We start from the raw sequence: 14,949 nt of genomic DNA, 5'->3' as shown, positions 1-14,949 counted from the left end.
AAATAAGTTATGAGTATATTGCCATGAGTTTTGAGTGTATTTTATCGAATTTTGGTAACCACATGTTTTTAAATTATTTTATCTTAATTGTTGCAATAAACTTGAAAACGATAACACTTTTGAATAGAGAATGAAGATACTTTCCAAACGATATATCACAAGCCTATAGTTCATATTTACAAAATTGGGGGTTGTACTTATCATTCGACGGGGGTTGAAGGTAGGGGTAGCATTTTTCCATTGAAGTGTGTCAAATTATAATTTAAATTTGAGGAATTTTGTTAAATCATGTTTCCTAACCGAAATATTTAATTTATTCCATTTGGCTTGTACACACTGAATATACTGTTCATGGTTTTCCAATTTTTTATTTCTTTCCCCTCATTTCTATTTGATGTCGATAGGCGATTTTCGGCCGATTTTTTTCTACGAAGTCAAATTGAATTGAAGCGCTGCCGAAACAGCCTGATAAATTAACCAGGCATTTGACAACGCATTCGTTTCCCCTTCATTTGACGTGCTGTACTTGACGATCCGAATATTATTAACGAAGATGCGGGTTAGTGCACTTCTGACATATTGTGCCAAATAAACGCACTGTTCAACGTTGGTTGGCGAAATTTCCTTCTGGAGATTTCAGCCTCGAAGATGAGCCTCGAAAAAATTCACCTGCAGTAATCCAGGACGAGGATTTAAGGACCCTGATGGAGACTGACCCATCAAAAACGGTGCGTGAGATGGCGGAAGAACTGGGCGTCAGCTCCCATGCGGTTTTTAATAGTTTGAAATGTATTGGAAAGGTCATAAGCTCAATCCATTTTTGGATAAGATCGTCACAAGTGATAAAAAGTTTATCCTCTACGACAACAGGAGACATTCAGGACAGCTGTTGGACCCCGATGAGCCACCCCCAGCACTTCCCAAAGGCGAAAACCCAACAAAAAAAGACCGTGGTTACTGTGTGGTGATCAGCGGCAGCGGTCAGTGGCACTATAACTTTCTGTAGTCAGGCCAAACAGCCTTCAACAGCAGATTCCTGCTCTTGATGGAACTAACTGATTCTTGTTACGTTGGCAAAAGTGCACTGATTCAAATGGCGGTTATTTCAATTAAATTGGATGAGTGTTCACTGAGATATTACAGTTCGAAACAAACACTTTTGAGTCCTGCACGTCCAATCCAGCGATTAGTATAGGTGATGTCGAGATGCTGACGAGCATCTAAAATGAACTGAGCCCCGTCGCGCATAAACCACATGTTGACTTAATTGTACCGGCACTTCTTCTAACAAAATGGGCAAATGATCTGGCAAAAAGTCCGAGTAGGATTCACCTGTTGATCTTGCTGGTAGAAAAAATGGGCCTATCAGGTAGTCACCAATCATTTCTACCCAAACGTTCAGCGAAAATTGTTGCTGAAAATGAGTTTCTCTTTATTGAAGTAAGGATTTTCGTCGTTCTAAAAATAGGCACAGTGGAAGTTCATAGAAGCTTCTTTTAAAAATTTGCTTCGTCTGTAAATAAAATCTTTGGTGAAAAATTATTATTGTGTGCCATCGTATGAATCAACCACCTGCAAAACATACATTTTTTGTGAAAATTACGAGGCACTAGAGCTTAGACCCGCTGTATGTGATATGGGTATAGGTTTCTTTTTAGAACTATCTATACAGTTTTTGGGCTAACTTCCAGCTGTAATGCAATCTTCCTGGTACTATTTGAAGGATATTTTTCTATCACATCAAGTATAGCTCCTTCTAGTTCAAGCATTGTTACAGTTTCTGGTCTTCCACCATCTGCATTTTTATTAAAACTCCCAGTTTCTCATAATCTTGTATGTAGCGTTCTAAATATTTCAATACATACAATTACTCTGTTAAGATATATGTCCTAGTAAAATCTCCGTGCTTCTTCCGCATTTCCATTTGCTAATACATAAATAAAGTGCATGTCAGCCATTTCAATGTTATAAAATTATTCATGATAGAATCACTGCTAATTGACAACCCTGACCTTCACTGGTATGATAACACTATACTGGCAGCTATGGTCTCCAAAGCAGGTGATTTGCAAAGTGGCTTTTTTTTTAAATCGAAGCTAGATATGAAGAAAACACAGAACGACGAAAAATTTTTATTTACAACAAGTGGCGTAATTTTGTTTCCGAATATTGTTGGCTGTAGTGCCCACTGAGACTCCACTGGACCTAATAATTGCAATTATTTCAAATGACGATAGCAAATATCAACCGAATCGATGAAAGGATATTTATGATATTTGATAATAATAATCAACACCGAATATATATTCATAATAACTTTTTTTCCTAAAAAAACCTATTGAATCACCCTCTGAAGTTTCGTACCGTAATCAGGAGACACCCTGTATATAGAATTATAAGAGGCAAATTATGTTGATTGGAGAATTCCTTTTAGTGTTGAGCTTTTAGGTAGAGACTTCAGAAACTGGGGATACTTGAAGTTTTGGTGCTTATTTCTCTTCTTATTCTATAGAGATTGACGGAAAGTGACCAACTGCCTCATTCAGCTACATCACACCAAGAGCGATAAAAAATAAGTGACAAACTATAATTGCCAATCACTTGAAAATTCAACTCAGTAAACCTTGAACTACACTTTTTGAGAACACATTCAGTTGGAGAACGGCGTCCTCCTGAAATGTATTCTAATACTCCTGTACGTTCACTTCCATGCAGAAATTCCGCTGTTGGATCCCTTGTTCATTTTTGATGAACAACAATTTTACTTCGTGAGGGATTATCATCATGTCCATTTCTTGCAATGCAAATTTCGAAAGAGAAGCAACACTGATATGGAAGGTTATACAGAGAAAACTGAAGAGCTGGAGAATTATTCTTTTCTGCAAAAGTCACTTCCAGATGATGACATCAACATAGGAAAAGCAACGCAAAGGTCAGAAATATAAAAATACAACAAGCGTTTCCATCAGGTCAAGGTTATACTATTAAATTATGTTTTGAGTACACTTTGAACGGACATATCTAACTATTTTGGTCGACATTTATGCCTCGTAAAAGACTTCCATAAAAGGACGAAAAACACTGAATCATTGAAGACGCAAGGTCAATCGTTTGAAAGTAACAATTAGGAATTTGAGGCTGCGTTAAGTATTCGTATCGTGTTTGGTCATCAGCCAAATTGTCTGTGGTGAAAACAAAGTATAGGGAAGTGTATATTTATTTATCGGCTGATCAGAGTAGGTATTACGACGAATTGGGAATACAAATTTAGAAGCTCGTAAACAATTTGTTTGAGTAACAAAAGTTTTATTCTTCATTTGAGGACTGTATTATAGAATTTTAAATGAAGTAGGTTCCAATATTTAACCCTTAGACCAAAATTAAAAGACCATAATAATTGTATTCGAATAAAATGTCAGTCAGCGAATTTTGAAAGTGAAACTATTTATCGATATATTCAAAATATTGAAAACATGATTGTTGAATTGAACTGCAGGAGTGTGGATTATTTCATCAGACTTTGATTACATCGACAGACCTCAATTTTGTTTTAAGGACAAAACCCAAGCATTACATAAAAATCCTTAAGTTGCTCAAGAGTGGTGTCTGTGCAAAAGTAGCGATTTTTTTTATGAAAACTGTTACTTTGCAATTCTATGAGAACAACCAACATGATAAAACAATGAGTACGTAGAAAAAGTAGTTGATTTCATGACTGTCAGTTTTATTACTGTTAATTTTGTTGCTGTAAAGGAGTTTTATGTGAAATTGATAGTATCACGAAAAATTGAGATCGTTTCTGTAGTTAATATAAACAGAGTTTGTAATGATGGTTATGGGGATATTAGGAACAAGTGAGCTATGCTTGAAGACAGGCAGTAAACAAATCTAAAGAAATGAACTTTAAATGTTCAAGCCAGTCTCGGATATACCTACACAGTAGGTTGAATGGACTGCCGCCTATCAGAAAACAACTACTCCCCTGGCTAATACCATGAAGGGCGTTGGATTATATCCGACAGGCGTCAGTGCAGGAATTTTCACAGAAAATTTCCTGCATTTGCAATTGACAATACAACTGAAAGAGTCGACTTTCAATTTTGGTACGGGCACACTTGCAGACCAGTTTCGAACTCCTTATCCACTCGTCGGTACAAGATGGAGGCCATCATCGACCTAAAGTCAATGTGATGTTCAAAACACTAACTTCGAATGAAAAAATTCCTCTCGGATTTGCTGTAATTTTCAGAAGTTTTTTTCATTACAGAATTTCACGAAAAAATCATGCTAGCTGTAATAAATTGGCCTAATGGACCTAACTACCATCGAAGAAAAAAATTGGGTCTTGTTTTGTTTTCCCAAAAATATGTTAAAAAACAAACCAGAGTATTTCTATAGAAATATTTGTGACTTTCTCGTGACAGTGATATAAACTTTTCATAAAAATGTATATCAGTAATCAATAACTCACTACGTGAATAAATCTAAAGAAATGAACTTTAACCGTTCAAGCCAGTCTCGAATATACCTACACAGTAGGTTGAATGGACTGACGCCTGTCAGAAAACAACTACTCCCCTGGCTAATACCACGCAGGGCGTTGAATTATATCCGGCAGGCGTCAGTGCAGGAATCTTCACAGAACATTTCTTGCATATGCAATTGGCAATACAACTGAAAGGAACGACCTTCAATTTTGGAACGGGCACACTTGCACTCATCAAGCATAGTCCACTGACTAATAAGAAAGTCACTACGATGTATTTCCTCACCTAAAAAATTTGGAATAATAATATTATATTTGGAAGAGAACAGTTTTGATTTTCTACTTTTCCAAAGAAAAGAGGTTTTATACTTAGATGGCATCATGCCAAATTCCAAATGTGTAAATAATTTTATAAAAAAATAATAAACTAAATATTTAGAAATAAATTTCGAAATATTATTCTCTCCCAACTACCTACAAAGTAGGTTGTGGTAAACATCTGTCGAAAAACAACTACTTGCATGAATATATGTTGAATATAATCCAATATCCAACGTGGTATTAGCCGGGTAAGTAGTTGTTTTTCGACAGACGTTTACCACACCCTACCGTGTAGGTGGTTGGAAGGGAATAATATTTCGAAATATTCATTTCATTATATGTATGTATCATTCCAGCGATATTTTTCACTTTTGATTTCTGTTAGAGTTTTGATATATGAAATGTTTCTTCCCCGCTTGGGGCCTTGTTCACGAGATGCGGCGTTGTCACTAGTTAGCAATCTTTCTCTCAGACGAATGTTTCATATATGGCGGAGCCGTGTTGAAATTAATCGAGTCCCAGACACTTTGCTGTCTGGGTAGGATCTTTCCTGTACTGACGAGAGGTAAAGTCTCGAAACCGCAGTCTGAAAGTGATCTACTTGAATAATTTTAGCATGTTCCTGCTGCTGGATGAACGAGAAACATCTGCGTGATTAGCCTCTGTGAGGAATTTTGCATAAATGTTTGTAGAATATAATTCAATATCCAGCATGGTATTAGCCGGAGAAGTACTTGTTTTTCGACAGACGGTTATCACACCCTACTCTGTAGGTAGTTGGGAGAAATTTATACGTACGTATCTCTCCTCGATAGTTTTCACTTTTGATTTCTTATAGAAAAAACTGTAATTTTCCTCTTCGGTACAGTTCGGAATACTGAAGTGCAGTCATTCAAACCTTCCATTTTATTACATATGAACTGATATAAGATATCACATCTGTCGATATTCGTGGCAGAGATTTTACGAATAATCACTTCCACTTTCATCCAATCACCAAATACGTCTAGACGTAAATATATTGATAATTTAAATCAGTGCTGATATTAACTTGGTTTCATGTTGATGGTTCGCATGTAATAAAATAACTTTCACATATTTGATTGCATTCCTCGATATATCTCGTGCTTTTCAATGAGATTCAATCTTTTGCTGGTATTGCTCAATAGGATTTCAATTCCGGAAGCAGGTACATATATTTTCTCTATTATGCACAACTTGGGGTATACATGAATACTGAGATTTTATGCTTTGCTGCCAAAATTATTTTGTCTGCTTCAACAATGATGATTTTTATCTGAAAAGTTGTCAGAATCTATTCTTTCTGGATCCATAAATGTTGTAAGAGGTGTAGGAAACCAATATTGCCTTTAATCCTGATAACAACTGTTTTCCTAGACAATCGTTTGTCTATAGCTGAAGTAATGCATCTTAGAGTTAACGGTTTTAAAAATTTTTGTAAAGTGAAATTTTAATAGATTTTCATGAATACATATTACCAGAACTTCATATAGAGCTATTCTATAGCTAACATGGACCAGGAAGGAAATTCAAGTGGAAACATGAAGAAAGTGTCGAATTTTTTAAAAATAACGTTTCGTAAATAACCACCTCCTCAAATCTGTGCGTTTTTTTTTCTGATTGATTCGGCCGTTACTTGATGAAGATCCATAGATCCATAAACTACACCTCACAATTTGATCTTCACAAACTTTATTCGAAAAAATATATCACGACATGTTTCACTAACACAGCAGCTTCTTCAACAGTGATTTGTAACTTGTAATATTCAAATCACTGTTGAAGAAGCTACTGTGTTAACGAAACATGTCGTGATATATTTTTTTCAAATGAAGTTTGTGGAGATCAAATCGTGAGGTGTAGTTTGAAAAGTCTGTGTTCATTGTATCTCTGGACCGTTTCACCCGTACTGGAAAAACGCACAGTGTGACACTACTCTTAGCTATTATATTGGCAAAAATACTCACTTGTAGACAGCCGCACCAGCCGCGCTTGGATCGCACGGCCGGCATGGCTGGAATGTGCAATCGAGGCAGGGCGTTGGTGATGTTATCCCAGGCAGGAAATTTCAAGGAACACTTTGGTAAACCCTGAAACAAATCATACAATTAATGAATTTTCCTTTTCGAGAAATTGATGGAATATTATCAGTAGTTCCGAAAACATGTAATTCTTATTTCATTCGTTTTTATGAACGGCTTACTGAATAGCATCACGAAGTGAAGAAATGGTGGTACTACAGAAAATTGTTGCAAACATTCTTGACTAGTATAAACTTTATTTAATGGTTGATGTTTAACGATATGAAATACGCAAATAGATCTGTGAAAAATTATTTAACAAAATATTCATTCATAACTGTAACAGTATCAAATACTTTGGGATTTATACTGAGTGGCGAATATTCAATAGCACACTAATGGTGAAAAATACGATGTTGGTTAAATTATGTCAAAAGTGTTGTTTTTGAAGGACGTCAAGAAATTTAATATTTCGAACCATTCTCGAAATCTTTAATTATTGAAAATAGGGTAAACTGAAATGAAAGGTGAAAACCTGAACTTTTAGCGTAAAATGAATGCAAAAGAATGGCAACATTGGTTGGTTATTATGACGTTTTGTTTGTTTGTGGTTTCCTTCCGATATAGCACCCTGTATGGACCAAAGTTCAAGATGAAAATATTATCTTCCTGGTTAATTTACAGACTCAAACAAATTCTGGATCGTAGAAAACCATATACTGTTCAATGAGTGGGCATTACAAATAGTTTTTGGAAAACTTTTCAAAACTGAATTCAAGGGTTCGAAAAAATCTCATTTATATAGCGTGGTATCTGTTGTTTCAAACTAGCATAGGTGAAACTGTATGAACGCGGAGCAAATGGTAAATATTAGCTATCCAAGACTCTCATGAGGATTTTCATAAATAACTAACCGCTACGGATCCTCACGAGTAACAGAGCATTTATTTCCACATTTTTTGTCATCCTCATAAGTTTGTAACTGATAATGATGGCCTTCAATAAGATTCATTGAACCAAATGTACATGTCCAACTACCAATTTGAATTTTGAAATAGGTAAGAACCTAAAGACAACACAAAAGAAAACTGAGACTTCAAGCTTTAAAATGATTCACTTCGTGGAACAAAACGAACCAAATTGCAACTTTTCTTTTATCAGGCGTGTCGTATTGGTTTGTCAGGCCGCTTGAATTTATTTTCAGCCCGATAGTTTCAATTTTCTGATTACTCCAAGATATTGATTTGAATTGTATGGTGTGAAGGACAGTAATAATGTGCGTGTTATTTTCTAGAAAAATAACTCATTCATTTGATGAGGATTCGTATAAGTAACTTTCCAATTACCACATTTTATGTGACCATCAATTCAAACATCGAAATTGGTATAGTACGTTACCCTTGAAAGAAAGATATATTCCATCACAGACTTCTTGTAGTTCTATATAAGAAGAACAATATAAATAGTGAATTATTTTCTTATATCTCAAAAAGATTATTCTGAACCATAAAGGAATATTTTTCTTGTTCAATCTGAGTAGGTCGTATATTCTCGATGAGAAATTTTGGTTTTCATTAGCTTGTTTTGATACTTTTTTGTCAACCTATTGCAGTTAATTGTAGATAAAAGGGTCAGAAAATTCACGAACATTTAAAAATTATCTCTCCTGGCAGAACGACACTGAATGACAATTTACTTACTTGAATTATTATTATAATGTTGATCTGATTTATTGATTCTAGCAATCTGATTTTCTATATTCCCAAGCTAAGTTGGAAGTGCATTAGTTAGTTGTTATTCTTAAATAATTCGTACTGTCAATGTCGATAAGTTTATGAAGATGAACGACTAAAAATAAAATATTTCAACACTGCTACCATCAGAGTCAACTACAGTCTAGAGCAGAGGTTCTCAAACTTATTTTGTCTAGCGACCCCCAATTTTTTTTACTTTACTACATCTTAAGAATCACAATTGCAGTCATTATTTTAATAATTGAATTATGTGTGTCATGTGAAAATAAGACTTTCTGATGAGGGTAATGTAAAACACAATGTTGTAATATTAGGAAAACTTTTATTCATGTTATCAAAACAAACATTTCAATAAATCCATATTTCATATATTCCGCGCTATACTGCCGTTTCTTCTTTTTTGCTACCGACATGATTTTGTCTACAAAAATGCCGAAGTAAAGAATCGAGTATTGAAAACTTGCTGATAACACCACTCATAGTATTTACAACCTCACGTACAGCACTTTATCTAGCTAGTTGCTAACTAAATTCACTTGTTTTTGTAATATCGCCGAATGACATTACTGGCTGGATGGCGCGCGAGCTTTTATATGAGGCAGAGGGCGGCCCCAGTACTTTCGAGAATGGAGACTAGAAACTTCTCGCATTGAAACTTACCGCCATCTATTATACAGTTTGACAACTATCGGACAGGAAATAGTTACTGTCTAGTCCTCTTGATGGCATAACGCGAGGAAACGCGCGTTAAGCGTAAAGGAGCGGTAAAGTTTTTGTTAAAAGCAGAAAAACATTTTTAAATTAGTCATCGCCCCCTCTAAACCGCGTCAACGCCTCCAATCTTCTCTGTGTCGTTTACTGCCCCCCTATAGGCCTCCAGCGCCCACAAGAGGGCGTTATCGCCCACTTAGAAAAACACTAGTCTAGAGTCTAGTACAGAAATGATCCAATATTTTTTCGTCAACATGCATTCCAACGAGCTGTTCAAAATGAATGGGTATAACCGAAATGACCGGATTAAGTAACTCCAGCCAATATCGATCAGCGTTAAATTGCGAGTGACTGGCATTGTAATCCCAATTCAGTCAACAAAAACGCAGATTGGCATGACATATTTAATATTTGTAATACGTTAGTTAGTTATACGTTAGATTTGCTTTAACACTGACACCATAAACATATTGAGTCTATTCGTTATCTTGAAGTCGACTACTTTCATTATCGTCACGAACTTTTTACGATCATATTCGCCAAAAGTGCATTTTTTATGAATAAGACAACATGTAATACTGACCGAATATTTCAGAATATACCAAAAATTTTGTATTTCTCGAAAAATATTATTTGTTGTGGAGCAACTGCTGTGAATTAAAGCTTAGTCGAAGTTTTGGATAAAGATGCAAAAACTTTCATTTCTCTCTCTCTCTATTTTGGATGGTCGTTGCTTCCTATCGTCAGGCGCATATGACCAATGCTCCTCCTGTTGATTAACAGGAGCTTCGTCGGGGGGCGCAGCGGTCTTGCACTAAGCAATGCTGCCACCCTTTTTTTATTACTTTTTATAATAAAAAAACACTAGTTTTTTTTTTAACGAAAACAGTTTGATATTTGAAGTCGCCTCCTACTTGGGAGACCTTTTGATCATTTTTCACATATATAGCCCCCTTTACGTGGTTATCCGAACCACCCCGGCCTGGATACCGGCGTGAATAAAGGGGGCCACTTATTCTTCACTTTTTTAGACACTTCACATTTTAGTTTTAATACGACACAACACAAAACGGAGCCCCATGATAGCACATGGCATCCGCGTACCTTCTTTGTGGACGGACGTTATCAGCACGTCCGTCCCCTACCACGGCCACCACGGAACTCCAAAACTTTCATTTAAATCAAAATTTTTAACGTGACAGTTTATAATAATAGTACCAATCTCAGTTGAACAAAATTAATAAAAAATTATTGTTGGGAGTCCATTCTGAAGTTCTATAATATTTTTCGTTATCTGAAGTTGGTAGAAACATACATTCTTCAAGTAAAATGGCCTTAAGATCATTATAAAGTATCGATAGATATTAGTTTCAATAAAATGAATATTACCAATATTAGTTGAGCAAAATATATGAAAAATGATAATTGTGAGAATATTCCACAATTATTCAACATTTTTTATTTACTGAAGTTGGTAAAAAAATGTATTTTACAATCAAAAGTCCCTAAACCGTGTCAATTGGTACATCAGAACAAAATATAGAAGTTTATTTGATGAATCCTCTCACCCGTCATGTGCAAACGATTTAAAAAACTAGTCCACGAAACAAGGACGATACTTTGAAATAATTATTTATCATAATATAGCAAATTTTCAGCGACGTCATCGTTGATTTGCATCTTTCAAAAGTGTATTGAAGAAAAGTAAAATGGAGACAACTTTCAAAAAGTAGGTATGTTTAAAAAATCTGTTTAAAACCTGTTTTTTCGTTAACCAGCTGTCGCACCCCTACGAACGATAACCTTTAGAAGTCGAAACTTTTACGAGCTAAGGATTAACGAAGTCTTACCTTTTAACGTGTGATTCCTAACACGGGTTGAGCGATAGCCAGTGAAAATCGACCGTTCAGCCTGGGGCTTGAACCAATGACCAATACGGCGGTTGATTTGAGTGAGTGAACAAAGCACCCACGTCGAACCGACCGGCTACCGTCCGACCTTATTATTGTTTAAAATAAAAAATGTCAGTTGCAGAATGCTACTCTCCAATTCTTGGAAATCGCGAAAAATAATGTTACACTGTTACACTACAGCTTAAGATGTTATGTTGGTGTCTTTCATCACCACATGTACGTGTATTGGAGAGAGATCAATCAATCCATTAATTATTCTCCAGAAAACCTGCACCAGAAGTTATGGTTATGGAGCAAAAATGAATTGAAAAATCAACATGGAAACTTCGCCACCTTTTAAGCAAAAATTAGTACCTCATATGATTGTGCTCAAAAGTTTCCCAAAAAATGTATCCACAATACAAAACTTGAAGCAACTTCATTGAAAACTGCGGAATTGCAATTGGAACGAAAAAATAATGTATACATCTAGTCATAAGAAAACTTGAGCATGAAAAAACAGATATTCTTGTGAAAGAAGTAGCTTGTTTAACTTTTGCCCTTTCTAACTTATGACTTCTTTACATGAATAAAAAATCAGAAAATGAGGAATTCTAATTATTAAAATCTACTGGGCATTTTGTATTCCTCATAAATAAAGCTTACTGGTTGGATTAGAAGGGAAACTTGAGTTTTTTGACATAATACAAAATACATTTAATATGGTTTTTACATTAATCTGTTCTCAACTCACAAATTTCCATCGTCGAAAGTCAAAACGTGTGCAAACTAAAAACAAACAGGGTCTTGCTTTTCGAAATGCAGTTTATTACCTCGGATACGTTCAGAACTAGGGGATAGGTTGACCTTTGAACAGATGCTTGGATGATTTTTGTGTTCTACTCCTATTCGTAGTTTAATAATGGGACTTTCGTCTTGCCTTACCTTGCACGAAATTGTTATTACAAATTATCTACGACAAATAAATGTACTACGGGTTGAAGAAAAATCAGTTACGAGAAATTCAAAATAACTGCACATCAACCAGTTATATGCAATTCAAGTATAAGAATAATACAATTCCTCGCTTATTCCATATCATTGAGTCTAAATGATCAGTGTAGGTAAAATTACCGATATCCGGAAAGAAACTGGATCATAGTATTCTGCTGCTGAACTTCCAATAATGAAAACTGTTTCAATGTTACAAAAAAAGTATTAGTGAAAACAATGAAACAATAAAAATTGGTATATTTTAAAGTGATTTGACATACAATGGAGAGATTGGAAGTGTATGAGATTTATCTCCACTGATTGTATATTTGTGACCAAATAATGACCTTGAACAAACTGTGAATGCTGATCATCAAAATGACACACTTATGTTTGCAAATGATTTTAATATTATGCTCTTTGCAGTCAAAATATGTATTAAAAATGTTCCTCGGTTATTGGATTGGATAGAGAAGTACTTAATTTTCTCCGGGAGACCTTTTATTTTGAATGCTGTGAAAACTATAAGGAACGTACTTGAATACAAACCACTATCAATGTTAATATTTTTCATTGATGTGTAACTCAAGAAGGCTGGGAATACTAAAATTGGCTAAAAGACAGTCACAGTAGATGTAATATGATGAGTTTGTTCGCTTCTGATTCCACGTGCAAAGTTGATTTCTATATATAATTTATTTTAAAATGCTTTTTGGCAGATGGTTAATTCTAGACAGAGTCGTCTTTGTAGTTTACGCTTAAAATACTACTGGAAAAATGCCTTCAACGGACTAATTTTCTGCAACTTTATTGAAATTTGTAAATGTTTCTTTGGTAATTGCGGTTCATAATAAGAATAATATTTATTCGACTACGTTACAAAATACAATATGTTTGTAGCAAGTTTGGCTTTACATTTAAAATTTGCTAGTTAAAATTTATAATCAGATAAAAACAATCACATGTGTAAACACTTTGAAAACCAAAAAAAAGTAGTGACTTGTGTGTCATCGATAGAATAGAGGCAATGTCTCAACAAATATTTTTCAATTTTCTCTTGAAAGTATTCAGACTGACTTCTTTGAAATCTTGGGGCGAAATATTGTACAGAGAGTAATCTGTGGGATTTTTTTGCAACAAGTGAAGACGAAATCGATTTATTCATGTGGTGAGCGTTTCGTGTGCTATGTTCGTGGATATGACATTGTTTCGCCAAAGATGGTTTCTTCTTATGGATTTCAATCAATACATAATAAAATCTGTTTAAAATATGTTTTTCCGTTAATCAGCTGTCGCCCCCATACGAACGACAACTCTCAGAAGTTGAATAACCTGTGCGAGCTAAGGACTAACGAGGTCTTACCTTTTAACGTGTGATTCCTAACACGGTTGCAGAATCATCCCGACTTCAACGAGATAAATTCACTCGAGAAATACATCTGGTCAAGGCGGGAATCGAACCCAGGGCCTTCCGATCGTGAGTCGGGTGTACAACCACCGCGGCCAATTCCACAACACAATAAGTAAATAAAGTTGGCAATGGCATAATTCTGAGTTTTTTTTAATATTTCTGACAGTGATCTCTGTGTCCAATAATAGCCAGCACTGTCAATGCCTCCTTTAGCATCCTAAATATTTGAATGGAATGACATGAGTTTCCTCAAAGTTGTACATCATAACTAATATGGGAGTGAAACAGTGAAAATGTTGAGGTTTTTAACATATTTGCACTAGTGATGTACTTCAATTGGCGAAGAACAAATAGAGAACCCGAGAGTTCTCTCTTTAGTTGAAAAATATGTGCAGACTAGTTGAATCTATTATCTCATATAACGCCCAGTAATTTAACTTTATAAGTTTCGCACTCAGAGATAATTTGAGTATTAGCAGAAATCTGGATGTATGGTGTCTTCTGACCATTTAGTTTCAGCTTATTAGATAAAACCACTGATTAGCACTACAAAGTGAACTGATTTGAACGGCATCATATATTTGCACAAGTCATTCACATAAATGACAAATAAGATCGGGCCCAAAACAGACCCTTGCGGAACGCCATGCATAACAGTTTGAAAGTTTGATAAGGTACCGTTGAGCATCACTGCTTGTTGACGATTAGTAAGATAGGTTCTTATTGAGTGAAGCGGAATACCTCTAACTACGTAATAGTTTAATTTTCATGTGAGACGCAGTCGAACGCTTTCGACAGCTCACAAAACATCAACGTAGTGTGATTGCCCTGCTCTATTGCATCTATTGTTGAGCGTCACTTTCTGAATCCATATTAGGAAAAATGTATTATTCTTGAAGTAGGCGTAGAGCTGAATCTCAATTATAATTTCAACCACTTTACTAAATATTGAAATAATACTTATTAGTCTGTAGTTATCGATGGCTTTTTCGTCACCTTTTTAAAAAGGGGCAATACTTTAGAAGACATGAAGATATCTGGATAGATACCAGTTAATTTACAAATAAAAGTGGTAAAAAACATAGAAAGTTTCAATTCTCTTTTCTTCATTATTACAGAAGGTATTCGACTATTGAGTTCATGGGTATCTGAACATTTGGAGTCCTTCGGTGAATTACCATAGACTTGAACGAAGTTACTCAATAATAAAAAACTTTCAAGTTCCTATGATCATTGAAGCATTATGCATTTTCGTCTATTATTCTTAATCCTAATAAGAAACTATTATTGAAAGATTATTTTCAAAAACAAGCTGGAAAAATTTTTCATCATCAACATA

At 35.0% G+C, this 14,949-nt stretch overlaps 1 protein-coding gene across 5 annotated transcripts in view; it reads right to left on the bottom strand.

The window, feature by feature from the left end:
• The window catches only part of DAAM (disheveled-associated activator of morphogenesis-like protein), a 256,447-nt gene that overhangs the window by 40,827 nt on the left and 200,671 nt on the right, over positions 1–14,949 (bottom strand). For all 5 annotated transcript variants that reach the window (XM_074183216.1, XM_074183215.1, XM_074183213.1 and 2 more), the window contains one exon: positions 6,796–6,918. In XM_074183216.1, coding sequence (XP_074039317.1) covers positions 6,796–6,840 — 45 coding nt within the window. In that variant the 5' untranslated portion in view covers positions 6,841–6,918. The remainder of the gene's footprint in view (positions 1–6,795; positions 6,919–14,949) is intronic.

The sequence above is a fragment of the Leptinotarsa decemlineata genome, unplaced genomic scaffold (assembly GCF_025532065.1).
Source record: "Leptinotarsa decemlineata unplaced genomic scaffold, Ldec_3_MD MMD2_tig00026336_RagTag_RagTag, whole genome shotgun sequence".
Lineage (NCBI taxonomy): Eukaryota > Metazoa > Arthropoda > Insecta > Coleoptera > Chrysomelidae > Leptinotarsa > Leptinotarsa decemlineata.
The sequence above is the reverse complement of the archived record's forward strand: the minus strand, read 5'-3'. Positions and strand labels throughout refer to the sequence as shown.